This window comes from Mesoplodon bidens (assembly GCF_964165515.1).
Source record: "Mesoplodon bidens genome assembly, chromosome: 6".
Taxonomy (NCBI): Eukaryota; Metazoa; Chordata; class Mammalia; order Artiodactyla; family Ziphiidae; genus Mesoplodon; species Mesoplodon bidens.
The window spans coordinates 83,614,058-83,637,320 of NC_138162.1; the positions used below are offsets into that span (position 1 = coordinate 83,614,058).

General features: G+C 37.8%; 1 protein-coding gene across 1 annotated transcript in view; it reads left to right on the forward strand.

Annotated features, from left to right (window-relative positions):
* RORB (RAR related orphan receptor B) overlaps positions 1-23,263 on the forward strand; it is a 178,793-nt gene that overhangs the window by 109,108 nt on the left and 46,422 nt on the right. Inside the window, exon 2 of the mRNA XM_081236653.1 lies at positions 19,013-19,098. Within this exon, the coding sequence (XP_081092779.1) occupies positions 19,013-19,098 (86 nt within the window). The remainder of the gene's footprint in view (positions 1-19,012; positions 19,099-23,263) is intronic.

The following is a 23,263-nucleotide window of genomic DNA, read 5'->3' on the forward strand; positions in this document are numbered from 1 at the left end:
GGGCTCAGGATTTCTGCCATTTGAATTTTGCGTTCTATTACTAATGTCATCCAATAAGAGTATTGCTAGTCTCAAGGTTATATTGCCTATATAACCTTCCCTTGAATGGAAAATAAGTAAGAGCACTGAGGAGAAAATGCTTGGAAATGTAAATGATTTTTATAATATGGGTTTGAACCAAAGTTAAAATGTTTGCAAGTTCAGTTACCAGACTAATTTAGCTACAGACTAAGGCACTAATCACTACTCTATACTGCACCAAAATTAAATGGCTAAAGTTTCTTAAATGGATTATACAAGATAAGTATCCCCCAGGGAATATTTGACAATATCTGGAACTCTTTGGTTGTCACAATTAGGGGGTGATGGTGGCATCTAATGGACAGAGGCCAAGGATGTTTACAATTTTGCTGTTGAGCAATAGCATAAATGATGCATTTACAAAACCATCAGTAGATTAATTCGTTCAGCCTTCTGAAGAATGTATAGTTTTGACTAAATGAAAATATATATTTAGGGACTTTCCTGGCAGTCCAGTGGTTAAGACTCTGTGCTTCAACTGCAGGGGGTGCGGGTTCGATCCCTGTTTGGGGAACCAAGATCCTGCATGCCACAGCAAGGCCAAAAAAAAAAAAAAATTAAAAATTAAAATATATATTTAATTTTACTAAGTGCCCCTCAGAAACCTGAAGCAAATGCAGTTTTTACAGAACAAAATGTTAACATGACTGGAGAAACCCTTTTCACTGCTCATCAATTTAGATAAAATGATGCCATTCAAAGTCCACAGCCATGAAGATAGGGATTCCACCTTGCTTCCTACTATGCTGTCACCAGCTATGATTTTAAGGGAATTAAATGTTTATTAAGTACCTTCTGTATACCAAGATACTGGCTTATATGCTCTCCCCTATGTTATCTAATATAATTTTTACAACAAATACATGAAATAGTAATTATTTTCCCTGCTTTATAAATGAGGAAACAGTGGTGCTGAGAGATTAAGCCACTCCCTAAAAGTGCATCGCTAGAAAAGGGTGGAAATAGAACCCTGTTCTGATGATTCCGACACACCCTGCTCCTCTGCCTCTACACCCACTGTAGACCCTAAGATGTATATGAGTATATTTAGTCATTCTGATTCATTACTCAGAGGATAAACTGATAAATGGATACACAAATTCTATGCAAAGACTTTAGTAGAAGAGTTTTCCGAGTGGTTTGGAATCAAGATAAAGACTATATATATATATATATATATATATATATATATATATATATATATATATATACATGATAGCTGATACTTACTGAATATGTATTGTTTTACTCTGTTCAGGCTGCTGTAACAAAGTACCATAGACTGATTGACCAGGTGGATGATAAACAACAGAAATTTGTTTCTCTAGAAGTTCTAGAAGCTGGAAGTCTAAGATTAGATTGGGTTCCCTCTTCCATGTTCCAGACTGCCAACTTCCCATAGTATCCTCACATGGTGAAAAGAGAGTGAAAGAGCTCTCTGGGAATTTTTTATAATGGCACTAATCCCATTTAATGAGGGCTCCATCCTCATAACTTAATCACTCCAAAGGCCCCACCTCTTAATACCATCATATTGAGAGATAGGATCTCAACATATGAATTTGGGAAGACAGGAACATTCAGTCCATAGCATTTACCATGCTTCAGACACTGTTCTCGGTGCTTTCTATGCATTTTCTCTTTTATTTTTCAAACGGCATAACAGAACTCATGAGGTGGATACTATTATTACCTCCATTTCACAGGAGTGTAAACCGAGACTCAGAGGGGTTAAATACCTTGCTCTAATCAGATAGCTGTTAAATAGTAAAGCCTAGATTTGTATCCAGACACTGAAACTCTAAAACAACTACAGTTGTCAACTGGGGGCTATTTTGTCACCAGGAGATAGTTGGCAATATTTGGAAACCTTTTTGGTTGTCACAGCTATAGGGTGATACTGGCTTCTAGTGGATAGAGGCCAAGGATGTTTACAGTGCACAGAACGGCTCCCAGAAAAAGGAATTATCCAGCTCCAAATGTCAATAATGGCAAGGTTGGGAACCCTGCTGTAGGACCTACCTTCAGCGTTTCTCTGTACATTTCTGCCATTGAATTGGGGCAGAATCATGGAAATAATGAATATGACATCTGATATTACTGATGATTAATTCTTACCTGTATTTAATCTTACACCACTTTTTCATGGCAATGTTGATTTTAATATATAACAGCATTATGTTATCTAAATTACATCAAAATTATCTTGGCATCTTCTGTAAAATAAAAATGTCTCGTCTCACATCCAAAACTTCCTACTAAATTGGTCTGCAGTAAATCTCCTGGGAATCAGATTTTTTTTTAAGCTCCTCAAATGATTTTTAACATGCAGCCAAGTTGTTTTGAGAAACGTATAAAGAAAAATAGCAGAGATTTTTAAAGTACGGAACACTTTGTAGTCTCCACTAAAGTAATACAGTAATGGCCCACAGTCACTGAGTGCTTATTTTGTGCCTAGGACAGAGCTGAATACTTTACAGGAATTACCATACTTTAAATTCTTCAATACTTCTATCAGGTAGATGTTCTTATGGCCATTTTTACAAATGATGAAACTGAGGCGTCAGAAGATTAAATAACTTGTCCAGAGCACACCACCAGTGTGTGACAGAGCTGCCAGTTAACTCTAGCTCCTCCTGATTGGAAAACCCATGCTGTAAACCAGTGGCTCTGAAACACGAGCGTGATCAGAGCCACCGGTAGGGCCGTGAGGACACAGATGGCTGGAGCCCCTCCCACACACCCACATCAGAGGTTCTGAGTCAATACGTCTTGGGTGGGGTCTGAGAATTTGCATTTCTAACAAGTTCCCAGGTGATCCTGCTGATCCTGCTGTTCTGGGGAACTATAATTTGAGAACCCCAGTGCTAAAGAGGGACAGTTTTTTAATAAAATCAAGCTCTCTCTCTTTTATGACACATCTTTTGTTTAAGAAGCTTCATCTCTCATTTTTCCCCTGAATCTTAGGAGATTTTTTTTTTAAGTACTTTTCTGTCCCACTAGCTTAATGTCTTGTAATACCAGGGACAGTCTAAGTACCACATTGGTATGACAAGTGTATAATAGTTGCTGCCTACAGTGGAGTGGGGTGAAGGGAGAGCCATCCAGGAGGAGAGATCAACACCCTCTTGCCTCCAGTGATAATACTCCTAACCAGAGAAAAAGAAATCCAAACAGGACAAAGAAGGGACCTACACCAGTGGGAGAAAACTCCAAAGTGGCAATTAAATGCCTGACATAGGGGATGAAGGGAAAGGTAGTAGATTACAGGAGAACAGGAAATCAAGAGAAGTTTCTTGGTTCAATGTCCTTGTTCCTACACTAAAAACCAATTATGATTAAATAAAGGGCAAAAAGAGATAAGAGATATTTTTCTTAACCTGCTCTCATCTCTGCTAAGTAGCAGCAAGCAAATAAGTCAACATGCCCCAAAGATGAGCTATCAAAGTGAAACATGAGTTAAAGGAAATGGTGGGAGTAGGTGGTGAGAATTATATATGGTCCCCCAGTGCCACAGTCAATCAGCAGGAATACACTCACCCACTAACGGACTCCATACATTTTATTGAATCTCTAGGAGACGTTGAGAGAAACACAGAGAGGGTTTTATCCCTAAGGAGCTTACAGTCAACGTGAAAGGTGAACAAATAAACAGGATTAATGAAGAACACCAGGACCAAATGATAGGGTAATCACTATGATTGGAGTGGGCAGGGGATGCTTTGCAGAGGTGATGGGTGTTGAGCTGGGTCTTCAAGAATAGGTCAGGTGTGGGTAGTTGGAGCACAGTAGAGAGAGGCCCTCAGCAGCGTCGAGGAGGAGAGAGGAGTGTCATGGAAGAGGCTGAGAAGTGAGGAGTTTGGGGCAGACTTTCAAGGTAGATGGATGGATTTGGCCCTGGATCACAGGGTAAGTACCTGAACACAGGGCTGACCCAGGCTGCGAAAAGCCAGACTAAAGAGGAGAATGGGTTTGTGTTGTGGGCCCTGGAGGGCTGGAAGATTTTTGATAAGGAGAGCGGTGTGATAACACTATAACTCTAGATAAATTCCAACCATTTCTTCCTTTCTTTCCTGACCATACGTCCCGTATTCAGGCTGGATTCCCCCCTCGTGCACGTGCTTCTATCTCCAGTCCTGACCTTTGTTTGTGGGGCATGGGCATGCTCTGTGCATCAAGGCGCCATTGAGTCTGTTTCAGCGTTGTTTGGTACTAATTTCCTGGCTCGCCAGAGCAGGAGCTGGATTTTTTTTTCAAGGCTCAGGAGGCATGAGGAGGTATAAGTTTCTAACCCAGGATTTGGCTTCCAGCATCCTATGAATGGTGCCTATAAATTTCGTTCCACGCAAGGTAGCATTTACTAACCTTTAAGTAGTTCACAGAGAACAATTCAGCTTCCCCATTCAAATGGTAACACGTGAAACATTTGGTATCCCCCAAGTCTGTTTACTTTCTGACTTCAAAAAAATAGTTCTGGGCTTCCCTGGTGGCGCAGTGGTTGGGAGTCCGCCTGCCGATGCAGGGGACACGGGTTCGTGCCCCGGTCTGGGAAGATCCCACATGCCGCGGGGCGGCTGGGCTCGTGAGCCATGGCCGCTGAGCCTGCGCGTCCGGAGCCTGTGCTCCGCAACGGGAGAGGCCACAACAGTGAGAGGACCGCATACGGCAAAAAAAAAAAAAAAAAAAAAAAGTGGTTCTAAATAGCTTTCTTACCTATCCTCATTACCAACAGGTCTTCTAAAAGTATTATTCCTGCTATTATATAGAAAATGACAATTATAATGGAAGAATTTAAATAGAATTAAACCCAAGGTTTTTTTTGTTGTTGTTGTTCTTTCCTTTCTCTTTTTTTTCTTGGCTGCACCGTGTGGCATGTGGGATCTTAGTTTCCCACCAGGGATCAAACCCGTGCCTGCTGCACTGGGAGTGCAGAGTCTTAACCACTGAACCGCCAGGGAAGACCCTAAACCCATAGGTTTTAAATACACACTGAAGTGCGAACTCCATCTTATTTGTTTCCCAGTGTCTAGTACAAATAATATTAATTATTAATTAATATGTATTGGCTGAATGAACAAATAATAACCAGAGTCAACAGCCAAAATGCATGTCTCAGAGATAAGCAAAGGCAAGAAGATTCATTTTCAAATATATTTGCTGAATTTCCAATATGTACCAGACACAGTGCTAAGGACTTTCACATTTCCTCCTCATACAACTCAAGTGGGCAGATGTTATGATCTTATGTTAGAGATATGTAACCTGAGGCACAGAAAAAGTTTAGTAACTTACCCAAGAATCCCAAACCAGATGTTCTAATTCAAATCTAATTCAAACTTCAAGCTTCTGTCCTTGAGTTTTTCCCACATGTATCTAATTATAGCAAATACCTGAGTGCTTACTACTCTAGCTTCTTCAAGTTCTCCTCAGAAGATTCTGACTCAGTAGTTGGTGGGGGGTCAGGAATCTATGGCTCTGGTGATTCTGAGAAACATTTCAGGGGTCTTCAGTCCCAGCTGCTCATTGGAATCATGCTGGCAATGTTTAAAAAGTCCACATGCCTTGGCCCTGCTCTAAACAAATCAACGGGAAGGAAGTAAGAGAGAAATCCCTAGGCCTCGATACTTTTTAATTCTCCAGATCATTCCAGTGGGCATCCAGAGCTGAGAACCACTGGGCTCAGCTCTGCTAGACTGACAATAATATTTAAGGGGTTTACCCAGCCTCCTCTAAGCACCTCTCCACCCCTTGCCTTTCTTCCCATATAGTGTGGGCCAGGAAAAAGCCGAGATACTTAAATGAAGAGAGGAACAGAAGGGAAGGAGATCAAGAAACCATTTGTGACAAGTGATTAGGGGAAAAAAATGAGAGCTGTCAAAAGTGGTAGGGGGAGGTGAGGGGTGAAGAGAAAGGTTTGAGATTCATCACTGAAACAATTTACTAACTCTAAGCAAAAGTTACATAAAGCTGACACTCATGTGAGCATATTGCTCTCAACTAAAGATCATGCTCTTTTCTATGGAAGTCAAAGCAATTTTTACAAACTCATATATTTATCCTTCCTTGTGACAAGGCTTGAAGATCAGAAATTCTGTCTGGGGATTTCCCTGGTGGCACAGTCGTTAAGAATCCTCCTGCCAATGCAGGGGACACGGGTTCGATCCCTGGTCTGGGAAGATCCCACATGCCGTGGAGCGGCTGGGCCCGTGGGCCATGGCCGCTGAGCCTGCGCGTCCGGAGCCTGTGCTCCGCAGCGGCAGAGGCCGCAACAGTGAGAGGCCCGCGCACAGCAAAAAAAAAAAAAAAAAAAAGTAAAACCAGTGTTCTCCCTCCTGCCTTCCTTGCCTGGGCAGCCCTTCACCCTCACTTAATGAAACGGAACAGGTGATGCCTTTAACTCCTCTTTCATTTAATCTCATTAATGCAGTCTGTTGGGATTCTCATTGTAGGGTAACATAGGGACAGACACGTTAGACCTCTAATGAAAAGTGCGATATTTTTCGATTAGACTTTTAATTGCTACGTCAAAATGTGTGAGGATGAGCTCAAAACCAAAGCTGAGGCCACTGGTGAGTTTTGCATTTTCTTCTTTCTTCTGACAGTTAGCTGTACGAACTATCCTTCAGGCAAGACAGTAAGCGTTTATAAGCTCTCGGCAAAATAAAGTGATGGCTAAGTGCGGGAACAATAAAATATTTTCTGACTTGAGCATGTATATAATAAATAAGTCACTCAGGTTTTATTTTACACTGGAGACCATATTTGTATATAAATATTATTATATCCTAGAGCAAATTACCAAACGCATAAGTTTTGAGACTGAATTCATGTGGTCGTCTGCCCATTACACTAACATGAGGTTAACACTGTGAACATCCATGTCATAATTTTGTTGCTTTGATTTTAGCTATTGCCATTACTATTGTTAAGATCATTTTACTTTTGTAATTTTTTAAAAAAATTTCTTTATCAATATATTATGGCAGGCACTTTCTCATATGTAAGAAATCTGTTTTCAAAAAAAATTCTATTTGGTTGAATGATTATTAACAGTCAGGTGAATTATGTTTGAGTTTTTCTTCTAAATTTTTTGTAAGTAAAGTAGTATATAGTTCCCTAAACACACATTATCTCATAACATAGAGAGATTTTTGAGCATTCACTTTAAAAATATTTCAGGTCAATATGGTGCATGATTTATTGCCATTTTTTTTGTTAGTACTAGAACAACAGTTGGAAATCTTAACATGTAAATTGATATAATTGTTCGTTTCAAATCATATAAGCCTAAAAGTTCAAAAAAAGTTACTAAGCAAATTAAAACTCCTAAAATATTATATTAACTCAGAAGTACATTTTCCCACAATGTTAGAGCTTCCTAGTGCCTGTGTTTTTAGAATAGATATTGTTTCAAGGCAATTATTCACTGATTCCAAAATATATATAAAGACTTTATTCATGAAATAAGCCATTACCAGCAGATTGCAGTTCTGACATCAATGGAATCTTTAAACAACGATTTATCCTTCCTATTGACAGATTTACTCAGGATATTGTTGCTATTGTTTAGAAATTAATAACACTGGACATATTAATGTCTATGTACTTAATCCTCTTTGGGTCTGAATTACAATTAGCAGAGGCTGACAGGTAAACTTAAATGTTCTGAAATTTCTCCCTTGATTTGGTGTTAAAAAAACAAACATGAATTTGTCTTCTATTGTAAAGTTACATAGAACACTTTAATTTTAGGAGCTTATACGTGTATGTGCACATACACACACACACACCCCTCATTTTTTAAATGAACTGTATGAACAAACGTGCCTTTACATTTTTAAGAGAACCAGATATTTTACTTTCCTCTTGAATTTTAGTGGAATTAAAAGAAATATTCCAGATTAAAGCTGCAGCTTTTTTTCAAGTTACTACGGTAGAAATTTTAGTGCTGTGCTTAGCAACTGGTTTTCACCAGTCTCTTTCCTCTATTATTTCCCCCAAAATAAATATTTCTGCTGCTTTGAAGTAATTCAAGCCTCTAAAGAAAATACTCAGAAAAACTCCACTTTTTCCTACCAATTTAGACCACCTGGTAGCATCAAAATGCCTTTGGTAGAAATTAATGTATAAGAAACACAGCTAACGAATGGAGCAGCCATAAACATCTCCATGCAAATGTTGTTATAAACTATCAAGCAATGATTATGAATTTGCTGCTTGTAGAAAAACAGTTCAAACGAAACTTGTGAAAATGAAATTTGAAAATCAGGGTATCTGTTCTTAGTACTTGGTCATCGTTGTTCACAGAACTCCCTCACCAGCTTACGTAAACACTGAATAAAGCTGTTAGGGATTACGTGCAGCATGATGGATCTGATGAGCTCAAAAATAAGATAGCTTGGGTCCTATAATGTTTAGGATTATGCTGGTAATCTCTTTAGGGAAAGTGTGCAGTATCAGCAGAAAGGCACTTTAGTCTTCAAGGGAGCCAGGCACTCATAATTCTATATTTGTTGAGTGGCTAAGCCTTTGCCTACCTTGATATAGGGCCTTTGTGATGTTTGGAATAGGGTGAAATTATAAGAAAGGGCTTACTGGAGTGACATCCCAAGTTATCATTTTACCCCTAAAATAATTTCTGGTGCTGCATACAGGTGAGAATATATTCGTTTAAATTCTAAGTGTCTCCTTTTTTGAAAAAGGTTGTCTATATAAGGATGAACTAAACCCAAACGTGCCTTTCTCCAACCTCTGAACTTGTTCTCGTCTCTAGAGATGAAATAAAAATTACGATTGTCTTTTCAATTCTATAATTTCTTTTCAAAATTCAATTCAGAAACAATGGAGACTTGAGTTGCAAGTTTGCTAGAACATAAACGATATAAAAATGTAATTCTCAGTGCAGATACTTACAATATATTTTTCTATTGTAGCACTGTCTATGTTAAAAACAGAATCAAATCTCTTGCAGTTAATCCAAAAAATGAGTTCCTAAAATCTGAGTTCTTATAGAATGATCACTGGTATCCAGGTGTTCTCCCATAAGTGAAAGATCTCTCATGTCATGTTGGAGTGCCCATTCAAATGAATTTTTCCCTACGTCAACCCTCTGATGGCAAAGAAAGTCTTTGGGGATAATGGTAGTGACTGTTCTTTTTCCATTTCATTCTCTCTCTCTCTCTCTCTCTCTCTCTCTCTCTCTCTCTCTCTCTCTCTCTGACACACACAAAACTGGTGTAAATATCTCACCTATGTTCTAAAGTTTGTTTATGTAATTATTTGCTGCATCCATGGCTAAGGGCATGTTTAAAAAACAGAAGCGTTTGTAAATATGTAAGAGGGATAAATTATAATACTGTTCAGTTTTTGACCATCCAAGCAGACTGTAGGACATTGTGAGCCAGTTAAATCAAGCTCTTATTACATTAGGAAGAAAAATGTTAATATGGTGCCAACATTCTGATCTTATATGGACGTCGTCCTCATGTGGGACAAGAATCCACCCAAGTATCTCATGCAAAGATGAGATGCCACGTCTATTTCACTAGGTTTCTCTTTCAAGAACGAAGGCGTTGAAATTGTATTCTGATCACTGTATCTTAGACTATGTCCTTATCTTTGCCCCTGTAGTCTTGGTTTGTCTCTTTTTTAACACACTTCAAGAGATTTGGTCTTTCTTTACCACTAAGCAGGAAGAGACTTTTTTTTTTTTTCTCTTATTTTCAAGTTCTCTGAAAAACTTCAGGAATGGTCTCTACCACATCTATCAATAGAAAGAGTGAGAAATAGTACTGTGTCCTTTCCACCCCACACTTCAGTTGCTTAGGGTTTTCTTGGTGTGTATGGGGGGCGGGGGAGTGTTAATTAGTCTTCCTGTTTCAACCTTTGAATTGTTTACCTTCAAATATATAATTTAGTGGCTTTATTTTTATATTTCTCAACCATGTCCCTGTTAATTGGCCTTTTCAAGTACTCTTGAAAATAATGTAATATAGGAACCACATCTTAGAGCACAGTGAACAGTGAAACTGGGTTGAACCACATGAAATCGCCAACGTTGACTATCTCCTTGCACAAAAGGGTGGCAAATTCATATGGTTCAATATGACATATGTGACTACAGATAAAAGCATGATTGTTTGATAACTCTAAAAGAATTCTGCTACTATTTATTTTTCATTTAACCCCATTAACTACCCTGTTTACTCTCTAAGACCCAGCTCAAAAGCCACCTCATCCATCAAATCTTGCCAGCTTTCCCTAGTTGAAATCAATATACTTCTTCCAGGTTTATTTTAGCATTCATCTCAGTCTGCCCTGTGTCGAGATTATGTAGACCTGTGTGGGGTTGTACAATCATTGTATTCACTTTGGAGACAGAAACTTGGTTTTGCACATATCTGTGGCCTAAAACAAATGCTTGCTCAATTGCCTTTGCTGGGGCTGTCTCAGAGGATTTTCACTACCTCCATCAAAAGAAGCACTTTGAGTAATTCAATTATTTCTAATAGTTAATAGAATTTTTAGTACAGTGTTAGATTTACAAAGTAATTGAGCAGAGTTCCATATATCCACCCACCCTCTCACATACAATTTCCTCTATTATTACTAGCTTGCATTAGTGTGATATATTAATGAACCAATTAATTAGTGAACCAATACTGACACATTATTATTTACTATAGTCCTTAGTTTACATTAAGGTTCACTCTTTGTGTGGTACTGCTCTGTGGATTTCTGTGAGTTTCAACAAATGCATAGACATGTATCCATCATTACAGTATCGTACAGCACAGTTTCACTACCCTAACAATTCTCTGTGTTTCACCTATTTATCCCCCAAACCTGGGACAACCACTGTTTTTTGTTTTTTTTTTAACTGACTCCAGAGTTTTGCCATTTCCAGACTGTGATATAGTTGGAATCATACCATATGTAGACTGTTCAGACTGTCTTCTTTCACTTAGCAACATACATATAAGGTTCCTCCATATCTTGTCATGGCTTGATAGCCCATTTCTTGTCAGCACTGAATAATATCCCATTGTCTGGATGTGCCATAGTGGGTTTAGCCACTCACTTATTGAAGGATGTCTTGTTTGTTTCCAGTTTGGGGTGATTATGAATAAACTTGCCATAAACATCCATTTGCAGGTTTTTGTGTAGACATAAGTTTTCAGCTCACTTGGTAAATACGTAGCAGCACAATTGCCGAGTCATATGGTAACACCATGTGGCTGTGTAAGAAACTGCTAAACTGTCTTCCAAAGGGACTGTACTATTTTGCATTCCCACCAGCAACGAATTCCCTTTGTTCTGCATCCTCGCCAGCATTTGGTATTGTCAGTTTTTTTTAGATTTCAGTCATTCTAAAAGTGTGTTGTTTTAATTTATAATTCCCTAATATAATATGACATTGAGCATCTTTTCATATGCTTATTTGCTGTCCATGTATCTTCTTTGGTGAGGTGTCAGTTTTGATCTTTTGCCCAGTTTTTGAAGTTTAAGAGCTCTTTGAATATTTTGCATACAAGTCCTTTATCAGATACGTGTTTTACAATATTTTCTCTCAGTCTGTGACTTGTCTCTTCATTCTCTTAATGCAATTAGATTTTTAACATAGAAAAGCTGTATTTTTTCATCTTCTAAAAGAGGCTTTTTTGCTCTTTTGAATTTTTCTCCAGAGAATTAACTCTGCCTGGTCACTCTGAATCATCTGTGTGACCTGGTGCGTGGAGTTTCTCCATCCCTGCCCTCCTTCAGTGAAGGTGGTGCTGCATAAACTAGAATTTCCTATTGAAGTTTTCAGCTAAATGGAGACTAGAGAAAGGGGTTCAGAAACAAATTAAGGAACTAAAGAGAGACAAGTTTTTTCACTGCAGCACAATGACTGCTGTTTTCTTCTTTTTATAACTGGAAGAATTAGCTATCAAAGAGGATGCATGTCTTTTTTTCTTATATAAAGTTCTCTTCACAGAGAGTTGGAGCTTGAGGGGTAGATACCCTGAGAGTTAAATTGTAGAAGGTCTTTCCTTTCTCTCTTCCAGAACTTCTCAAATTTTACTCTGCATATGCATCACAGAGGTTCTCTTACAGTGCAGATTCTGATTATGTTGGTCTAGGGTAGGACCTAAGTGCCCACATTTCTGTCAAGCACCCAAGCCATGCCAGTGCTGCTGGTCAGGGACCACACTTTGAGTAGCAGGTCTCAAGACGGCACTATGATAGAGGAGAGGAATGTGATGAGTATCCACCATGACTATTGAACTCTATGTTAACTAATCTGTTTTCATGAGATGGGGCAGCATTCCAAATGTTTCATTTCCAGAATTACCATGGCTAGCTGAAATGAGTTCATTTCTGTTTCAAACACTGTTTGACCTTCTTACATTTAACAAAAGAAGTAAACTTGGTGCAATTCCACTTTTAAAATAGAAAAACTGTTTTTTAATCTTCTCGAGAGGCTTTTTCACACTGAGGATCCAGAGAGTGAGCTAGCATCCAGAACCCCAAGAGGGAGTCCACAGAAGAGGGGGGACACGCTACCATGCAGTGTTGTAACATGAAGAAGATGTAGGCACAGCTGACAACCGTTAAATCTGCAAAGGAAACCGGTACACTGGATGTTCATTACAGTAACGCAAGATGTTTCTGGGAATACTCTGCCTTCTCTTTCTTCTGCCCTGGCAATTAATGACCAGAGTTTTTTATAACTAACCCTTCAATCGTCTTACTGCCTTTTGAACAAAAGAGAAATGCCTAAAAGACAATAGCAGAATGTGCTTTTCCAGAATCCTGTAAAGTTTTTAATTTCCTGTAATGCCAGCACAATTAAAAATTCCATCAATTCTCATAGTAGCTAAAACTGTAATTACCTGGACATCATAGAACATTTCTTTTCAAATTTGAATACTGCCCTGGGAGCTTGTTACAAAGCAAATTCTGATGCAGTTGGCTTGGGCAAGTCTTGATAGTCTGCATTTCTAACATGCTCACAGGTCTTGCCGATGCAACTGGTGTACAGATCACACTGTGAGTGGTCATGGGAGGCATTAACTGCTTTCAACCTGAATGATGTCAGGTCCTACACACACATTATCTCATTATAATGAACACTTTGACAGGACGAGATGTACTTAATGGGAATTAATTCAAACATTATGAGTTTAAAACCAGGACGACTTACAAAAGTGATTTGCTTTGCTTCCAAGGGGGATATTTAACTTATTATCAGTAATGTTACTAATGATAATACTAATTTCTGTCATTGTTCTCTGTTGGTCTTTGTTGGTCTCGTTCTCTGTTGTTTCACTCTTCTGGGGAGTCAGAGTAAGCAAGCAACTCTTTAGGGGTAAATGCTAATACGCCAAAGATAAATCAACTCCCTTCATGATAATCCTACCAATTATGCCTTTGGAAAAAATCATTTTTTGCCATTATCTTATGATAGTAATTTTTTTCTTACTGTGGCTTCCAATGATATACAGTGTAGCGAATTATAGTGATATAAAAATAAATGGTATCTTTAGATCATTCAGAAGCTGTCTATCAACTGAATAGAAAAGAAAGTTCACACAGACCACCACCCTGAATACTACAGAGAAGAGCTTGAGAAGAAAGGGTGACCCCAAATACTGATAGATGTGAGGGCATTCCAGTAGGAATTAGAGTACACTGAATTTCATGCACTATATTTGGTATTTAAGCAGGATGCTGGGATTAAGATACTCTGTGCCCTGATGAGATAAGCGAGAACACAAACCTGATCCAATATCTGGAATCTTTTCAAATTACCACATAACATGGTATAAGGGCAAAGGCTCAAAGACTTTTACTTTTTTCCTGAGGGTCTCATTTTTCCACACTTTCATCCTACCCCAATCTTGGAGCTATTTTCTGATAAATCAAAGTTACAGTGGAACCAGATTTCAAGAATACCTGCTTCATCTTTTGGGGCTGTTGCTATGTGATATCACAGAGTTTTGTACCTAATAGAGGTAGATACTTAATCTGCCAGTGAGAGAGGAAAAGAGTACAAACAGGGATTTTAATTCAGATTTTCCACAAATGATACATGAGATACAATCTAAGTAGTAGATACAACTTGGGCTACTGAGACCATCTGCAAAAAGATTTTTAACCAAAATAGTCATCTGTATTGGAAATTTTTACATATGCAAATTGTGCTTTACTCAGACATTAAGAGTTCTTCCTGCACTGCCCACTTTTAGCATAACTGTAAAATTCTGGGAAGGAGGAACTGGCAGGCAAACCCAGTGTCCAGGAATGGGAGTTATCCTGGTTATGGGTAGATGCTTCATATTTTCCTTAAGAAAACAAAAGATGCTGCAGGTATAGCCCCCAAACAAAAGCCAGGAAATATAGAGAGAACTACTGGTCACTCCTTAGTATTTTCAGATTCTGGCCTTATCCCAGGATCTTATTTCCTTTGCAGTGGCTTACATGCTACAGAGAATTCCTTGTTAATAATTTGATTCATTTAATTCTCAATGGGAGTCTTTTATCATATCAGAATCACCAGGGGGCCTTTTTCAAAATACATACACTCCAGTCTTGAGATTTTGATTTCTTCTCCTCACCCCAAATATGGAAAATCAGTATTACTTAAAGCCTCTTTCATAAAAGGGAGGGTCATATCTTTTGGTTGTACTGAAAGAAAAAAAATTAGGACTATTGCTTTAAGGAGTTATAAGAATTCTCTTTCAGGCTCCATAGAAAATATTTTAAAAGAAGTATGACCTGGACTCTGTCCTCAATGGATTTAAAATGGCCAGAATATAAAAACGGCCGGGTTGAGGTATAAGAGTTGGAATGGTAGGAAAGGAGAGCCATAGGAGCTCACACAGTAAAAAAATGTTTCCACCAACCAGAAAGTACGTAAAAGGTCCATTATTACTACCATTCCTTACGGACGCTTTTAACAGTAAAGGTATTTTGATGAATCAAAGTGATTCATTTTCTAGTTAACGCATTAGCCCGGATTAGTTTATTTAACCTTGATACCTGGTGTCACAGCTGGGGCTTCTGAAGGAGTAGAACTAAAGATATGTATGTTTTGAGAAGCAGGGAGAATGAAAAGCGTGGTGGCTTTGTGTGATGCTGTGTTAAGGGCCCCTCAGCAAGGAAGGGCCTTCAGGAGTACTCCAGGGTGAGAACTGCCATCTTCAAAGAGGGAGACAAATTTGGATTACTACTCTGCAATCGTTGAGTAGGACCTGCCTGCCAAATCAGGGGATATTAAGTTAGTTGTACTTCATGAATTATTCTAATATGAAGTTAAACATCAAATTATTTTAAATCTTCCCTGACACTCTTTGATGCTGTAAGAATATCGTTTCCAAATAAACAATATATGATTGCTTTTATAAACAAGAAAATTTAATTGGTAAATAAAAATTAACTACAGTCTCCACAGAGGCTTACCAATAGAAAAATGTAAGTGAAAGGACGATATAAGAAATTGAAAACCTGATAAATGAGCACATCTCAAGCCATCTCTCAGGGCATTGCAGCCCATCTAAATTCGTCTCAGAGGCTATTGTTGAATTAATCTATGAGTCCAGCAAAAGTATGGATGTTGAACTCCCTCCTCAGCCTCTATCACCTTCATTGTCACAGCTGGTGAGGTCCAAGCCACCAAATCCTCCCTAGATGTTCAGTTTGAAACCACGATAAATAGCTTGTCTCTAGATCTGCAGTCACCAAAAGACAATCGCACAGGAAACAATGACTGGTGTAATGGCAAGACATTTAGAAATGGCAAACATTGGAGCAATAATGTGATGTGTTGCCGTAATTAGTGTCTGAAATACCCTCCTTGAAGATGTGCTTTATAAAATATATAGTGTGAACTGTGAATCTGTAGCTCAGAAGCAGTTTATTTTAAATGAGAGAAAAGGAAAAGGATTCGTACTTTAAATTATTTAAATTTATATTCACCTATAATAAACCTCAGATGATCTGTTCTGTCATAGTAGGTAAAAATGGTCATAGGTTTTCCAAACTGATAACCCCTTCCCACACAACAGGCTTACACATATACACTTTTAAGTGACTTCTTTCTCTTTAAAAATACTGTTAAAATGTTTATGGTTCTTCAGGATACATGTTGAGCTAGAATTATAAATATGTATAAATATGCAGATGCTCTATCGAATCATTCCTTATCCCATTTGTATTTCCGAAGTTGTGTAAGATAACCTTTGTGGCTTTCCAGAACATCTTCTCACACCCCAGGGGGCAAATTACCTCTATTTTCATTTCCTTTAGACTTAGATCATTTTATAATTAAGAACTTATTGAAGCAGATTCTCCCCATGTGTAAGTTACTCCCTGGGGAGTAATTTATGCAAAGAGCACCTCTGACTTAATATCATATAAACCTAACAACTATACAATGGATACCTGGGATTTTTAGTCAATTTTGCAATCATTGTAAAAAATCCACAGTTGGAAAGGTTACACTGGAAAAAAAAAAAAAGACAAAACCTGGTACAAAAAGCTTATAGTGTCATTTGTTTGGGTTTTTTAATGATTAGATTTTTTAATAAAGGAATAATAATGTGGCTTGTCGTATTTTTTGTCCAGAAACATCAGAAATAATGATGTTTTTGATGGTGATGATGAAGATTGACATTTTGTAGCTCTTTACTATTTGCAGGGTACTTCCACATAAAATATCTCATTTAATCCTCACACCTCTATGAAGTCTGTCAGCTAAGCTTTACAAACCAGAAAACAAGATCAGAGATTTTTTTCTTGGTCATGGGCCCAATCATTAACAGATTAGGGACTAGAATCCAGGGGGACATAACAGAATAGAGTGACATCAAATCTCACATTTTTTTCATATCCCAAAATTTTGAAAACAAATTCTAGTTCATATATAAAATCAGAAGCAAATAGAAACACTTAGTCTAATAAGTATTTTAGTTGAATTTGTCTCTTCTCCTGATATTTTTATCATTATCTCTTTAACTGGTGCTATTGGAATAATACAGGAATTCAGAATTGTATTTGTATTTTATCTTAGTGAGAAGCAGAGAAAGGGTTACTGAATGAAATCTCAGGAAAATCAGCTAATTTCCCATCATCATTTCCCGAGTCACCTCAAGGGCGTCATTAACCACCTAGATCCTCAGTTTTCTCATATGAAAAATAGGGACATAACTGAATTTTTTGCTTATAAAGATGATTTGAACTTACTGAGAAATATTTAATTTAAAAAAATTTAATGTGCTCCCCTAAAGCTAAGTATTATTTTTTTAATGAAAACAATAAGAAAAAGAGGGTTATGTCTTGCATTTATTTGTTTTGTATATTCAAGGGTGAGAAACTGTAGAAAAGCATCCAAGTGGCAGATTGATGTATAAAGTATTTTGAAGCATATTTTGCATAATTATTTTAAATTGGGAGCAAGAATAGCAGATCTTCCTACTGTGTATAATTTTAACAACACTGAGAATACTATCAGTGACGTAGGAATTACTACATTCTAAATAAAGTTTATATCATGGATTCATCCATAACCTCAAAGCTGATGGCTTAAAATCATCTTTCCAAGAGGTTCTATACACGGGTGTCTACAAGACATGACACCAAATTGCACACATGCAAAATGGAAATCCCATGCCCCACCATATTCCACAAAGGAATTACCTTACCAACCAACCATGTATGTCAAACCTACTATTTAATCTTACACCCAAGGCTAGGAAGCTAGAAGTCACCTTTGATTCTTCATCAGTTTCCACCTCTGCATCCTGTCTTTCTTTTATCTTCTCACCTCTTCCATTGAGCTGTCTATTTGCTTCTTCCTCTCCATTTATCCTGCCACCGATGTAATTCACGCCTTCAGTTCCTAACACCCAGGTTAGGAATAGCCTTTTTTTAGTTAGTCTTCCATTTGTGTCTGGTTAACCTGCCAAACTTACCTTTCTAAAGTACCCAAACCATCACTTTCATCATTTCTTCATTCATTTCTTTGATTCCTTATGGCCAGTGATGTCAGGTGAAAATTCCTCTGCCTAACTCCCAAGAGCTTGATAATCTGACATCATTCCCTCTATCCAACCATATGGCCCAAGTTTCCATTAGAACCAAGTTGCTTGTCTCAGTGATCACAAGCCACAATCATTTGGGGCCTCCTTCATTCCATTCTGCTTGCAGAAATGCCTTTTGCCTTGTACTTCCTACACAATCTTCAAAATCAAAATGTCTTCATCTCCAACGAAATTATGTCAGTTCCTATTGAAGTGATAGTACCCATATGCTTTATCGTTTTTTCCCCTGATATCTCCATGTATTCATTTTGTTTTATTGATTAAATTGTTAGCGTCATTAGTATATCTTATCTTATGTCAACAACCTTTATTATTTTAGTGGATATATAGATGCTTAATAAATATTGAACTGATTCATCATTGGCATTTTCACAAGTAATCATCCAACCACTTAATGTGTAAAGCCACCTCCACCCCTTCCAGTTTCCCTTATTTACTTATGTAAAATAATATTGAAATAAGGCAATGTGATCATTCTCAGTGACTTAATGTTTAAAGTGCAAAATAAGAAAACCAAAGCCACAGGTTCAAGGGATTTTTAAGTCACACTACATAAAGGTCAAGTTCAAAAAAAGGAGAAAACTGTGAAAGCAAAAGTTTAGAAAACTTCTGGTCCCTGGTTATATTTTTTAGTTTGAGGAAAACGAAACAAACAATGGTAAATGGATGCCCGTTACTTAGAAGAAGCAGCTGGGGGCCGTTCAAATAGAAGTGGGTGATCTCACAGCCCCACCCCCATCCTAGTGTCTTCAAACACTGAGCCATGGCGGGGAAAGGTGGGAAGGGAGATCTGAGGGCGAAAAGAAAACAACTCCATAAGCTCAAAAATGTCTGTTTTCCCCTTTCAGCACAAATTGAAGTGATACCATGCAAAATTTGTGGCGATAAATCCTCTGGGATCCACTACGGAGTCATCACGTGTGAAGGCTGCAAGGTATGGGACTTTAACTCAGTACTGCCAACAGCATCCACAGTTGCCTCAGGCATCTGTGTACTTCACAGTGCAAGAGGTGACACCTTTTGAAAGGCCTGCTAAAGGATTCTTATGCCTGCTGCGGACACTCAGGAATTCTTGCTTGGTGGGTGGGTGGGTTGATTTTCTGTTCTTTGGCCTTTTACGTTTTTGTCATTGTCTAACTCATCAGCAGGTGCTTAAAAATGGATTAATATTTAAAAGCTTCAATTATTCACATTTACAGAGATATAAATACTGATTTGCTGTTTTAACAGTTTTGTGTCCAGTAAACTCCAGCACATTTATATCAATATGAAAGGTTAAAATAAAGATTATAAGCTAATGGCCCTGTATTTATTTATCTCCTTGAGAAAGCCATTGAGATAGCAGTTGCAATATGCATGTGACCATCCTTTATTCTCATGTTCCAGAAAAATAAAACTGGAAGCATGGAAATGTTAAAAGTGGAGCAGATAATCTCTGATCAGTTAAAATTCATCTGCCCCAACTTCATCAATGAGGTCCTGAGGTCTAAACAAGATTATGTCATATGGCCAATGTCACTAATCTAGTTAGTGAGAGAACATGGCCAAAAGCATGTTTCTTTGTTTGTTTTTCATTCTCAGTCTGGTGTTCTCCACAACAAATCCAACCAATTCTTCCAAAGACAAACTAATTCCTATGAGCAAGTTGATTTTTAAAACACAAAGCTGGAGGAATAGCAGTTAACATAGACTTAATCTGAAATAAGAGAAATTTGAAACTTAAGAGTAAATGTTTAAATTTAATCCTTAGAAGGAAAGAAAGGGTGAGAGACTAAATATCAAGGGGGAAATGAAAACAGTCCTGCAATTTTAAAGGGCAGTATGTAACCAGAACAAATGAAATGCAGCCATAGTCCAGGAGGGGAAAGTGATAGACTGGCAAAGTTATTGGCAAAAGCAATTATATTTTTGATCAAAGATGCAAGCAAAGTGAATCATTAATCTAAGGTCAGTAAACTGAAGGAGATGTGGCACAATCAAAAATTCTAAGAACCAACTTTAATCTTATAAGACATTCAGATATAAATGAAACAAAACGTACTGTAACTCAAATAGTCATGCTATGTGAAAAATTGGCAGTGTCTTCATAATAGTCTCAAAAATTATGATTCCTGGAATTGAAACTGGAGGGAAGAAAAGAAAAAGGACTAAATGAGAATAAAGTAGGGGAGGGGTGCAGAGGGGGCCGAATAACATGAAATGTCCTAACCCGTCAACATACTGATTGGCTTTAGAGGTGATTAGCAATAATCCATTTTTGAACATCATGAGATGTGCCTTGTATTCTGTTCTTCTGCAGACCTATAATTAAGAATTGCATGTTATTCACCTTAATGCAATTTTTCAACTTATCACAAGAAACGTTAAAGCAAAATTACGAATCAGCAATTTTTTACCCTCCTAGAATAAGTTATTACTTCCTCTGGGCAGATAGACAAACAGTTTTCTTCATAAACACTAATAATTTTGTTTTCTTTTTTTTAACTTATTTTTAAATTGTTTTGGCCATGCCACGTGGCGTGCAGGATCTTATTCTCCCAACCAGGGATTGAACCCATGCCCCCCTGCAGTGGAAACAGAGTCTTAACAACTGGACCATCAGGGAATTCCCCTAAATACTGATAATTTTGGAATCAGACACCTCTCCAGTGAAATCACTTCCACCGTGTTGGTTTATTATGCAATTTTAAGAGCTCTGGTCTAGTTTACACAGTACCCATGAAAAAAATGTTTTGTAGCTCAATGTCAAAGTGGAAATGTTTTGTGTTTCATTGTATAAAGCTGTATTTAGAAAATGTCTGATTTCAAAATATGAGGCTATGGTCATGTTAAGGAGCTAAACATTTTAAGCAGTGATTTCCAAAAAAGATTTAACTACTGAACAAATATATTCCAACAGGTCAATAGCCAAGAACGAGTATTTAGGCTCCTGTCATCTTTTCTATTTAAAGAAGGAATCCAGGATTAAAGAACTTATGCTGTTATTTTGAAGCATATTCAGAGGTTTTAGTCAAAATGACACTGTACACCACACAACTTTTTTTTTTCATGGAAAAACCCACATTTGTAAATATGCTACATTTTTCTCCAAATAGCAAACTCAAGAAATTCTGCTCAGAATAAGATATCAATGTCAGCACATTTAGTATCAACCTCTGAATTTCCATAATACTGTTTTCAGATCAACATAAACAACCCATTTTAAATAACATCATTTCCGCTTGTGCACTTATTCAAATTCCTTTTCATCCAATAAAAATTTAAAACAAAATTTCTTTTTCATGCCAGAAACTTCATTTGCAGTAATGAGCAACAGATAAGCAAGAAATGTCTCACAATTAATGTCAAATTGGCCTTAAATTAGGGCTGTAGCTGTGACTTCAAAAAAGTCTTTTCTGTCAACTCCTTTGCTAAGTGGCACTTAAGAGTATCCATAGGTAAAAACCACACAATTCTTTTGTAAAATGTAAATCCCAAGTCATCTTCAGTCAAGACCGATGAGCTGAGGTTATGCCTTCTGACAGCTTTCACAGTATATGAAATACATAATTTCAACCTCTGGGGGCTTAGATGTGATCTCTTGTTTAAGAACTCCATGAGTTCATGCGAACTGGCCAATTGGATATCTTATTTTGCCACCACTGGTTCATTAAATAAATAATATGCATGTATCTGTGGGGGCAAAACTAGCTCTTGTTGTTGAATGGCTTGAGGATTACAACCACAAAACCAACTGGCACTCCTCTCTAAGGAGGTACTTGGCCACTCATCCTTTTCTGAGGCTTTTCATAAGGTTGGCCAAGCTCTCCGTTACAGTGCCTTGCCAAGCCATATGGAAGCCTGAGGCAAAAGGAAAATTGATAATTTTAATTCTGTTTTTATGTAAACTTTTGGGGAGTTTGCATTAATGTTGATTTTTAACATGTAAAATCAGTGTTAAAATGTTTATCCTGAGTACCACATCTTTTGGCAACCCTTAAATGTGTGACCAAGGTGATTGCCTCACCAGTCTCACCCTAGTCGCAGCCCTGCACTATCCTCCCATTGATAGTTGAGGAAACTGTTTGACAGAAGTCAGGTGACCTCTTCCAGGCCTCTCAGCGAGATGGGCATTGCATGACCATCCTGGACCTTTTCTAGGCTTCCTCCTTCCGAGAGATGATAGTACAGGATATCTTTTCCTAAAACTTCTCTTGGTAAATCTATTTGTGGATCTCTGCTTTGTTTGTAGCGCTTTGCACTTTTGCTGTCTTGTAATTCAAGGACAAGGAGTGATGAGGGAAACTAATTAAATGGGTGAATGAATGGGTGAAGGATACTTTCATATCTCTGGAGAAAATGTTTATTTACCCCAGTAGGATTTTTGGTAAGATAACTAAGGTGGGTGGTATCCAAAGAATGAAAAAAATAATAGACTCAGCTGTGGGTTTATTTATAAGGGTGATGTATGGTCCAAGGCAGTTCATTTTGTACCAGAAGGACCTAAACGTACTTGCATGAAGACCTCCTAGATCGCTACAGCCTGAGGCCAAGCAGAGAGCATTCATTCAGCTTTTACTTATTGTCTGTTTTCTACTGAGCAGTTTTTATACCATATTTCCTTTATTCAAAGATGTGGTTGACTCTAAGGTACATCACTGGTTAGAAAAACAACCTTCCAGATACATTCTGGCCAAATACAAAAATTTCCAAATGGATAAAAATGCATCTTAGAAACTAGGAAGACAGTGGCGCATATTGAACCCACACTACTCAGTACCCAGAGTTCCTCACTCCCACAGCACTTGACACACGCCTTTGTTATTGTCCCCATGAAGTTTTGTCATACGTGACACTCTCCTCTGCCACTCCCTTCCCACTGCTCTCTGGGGGGGGGGGGCAGGAACTCTGTTCTGTTTTACTTTGCATAGAACAGCACAGATGTCTTTAGTACACATTGATTGAATGAATGATACCTTCATATCTCTGCAGAGAGTCCAAATTTTCCCCAGTAGAAACATTTGTAAGCAGTCCAAGGAGAGGTAGCCAAAGAATTTTAAAAAGTGAACTCAGTTAACGACGTTCACTGTAGCAAATGTAGCTATCATCTCTGTTAATGG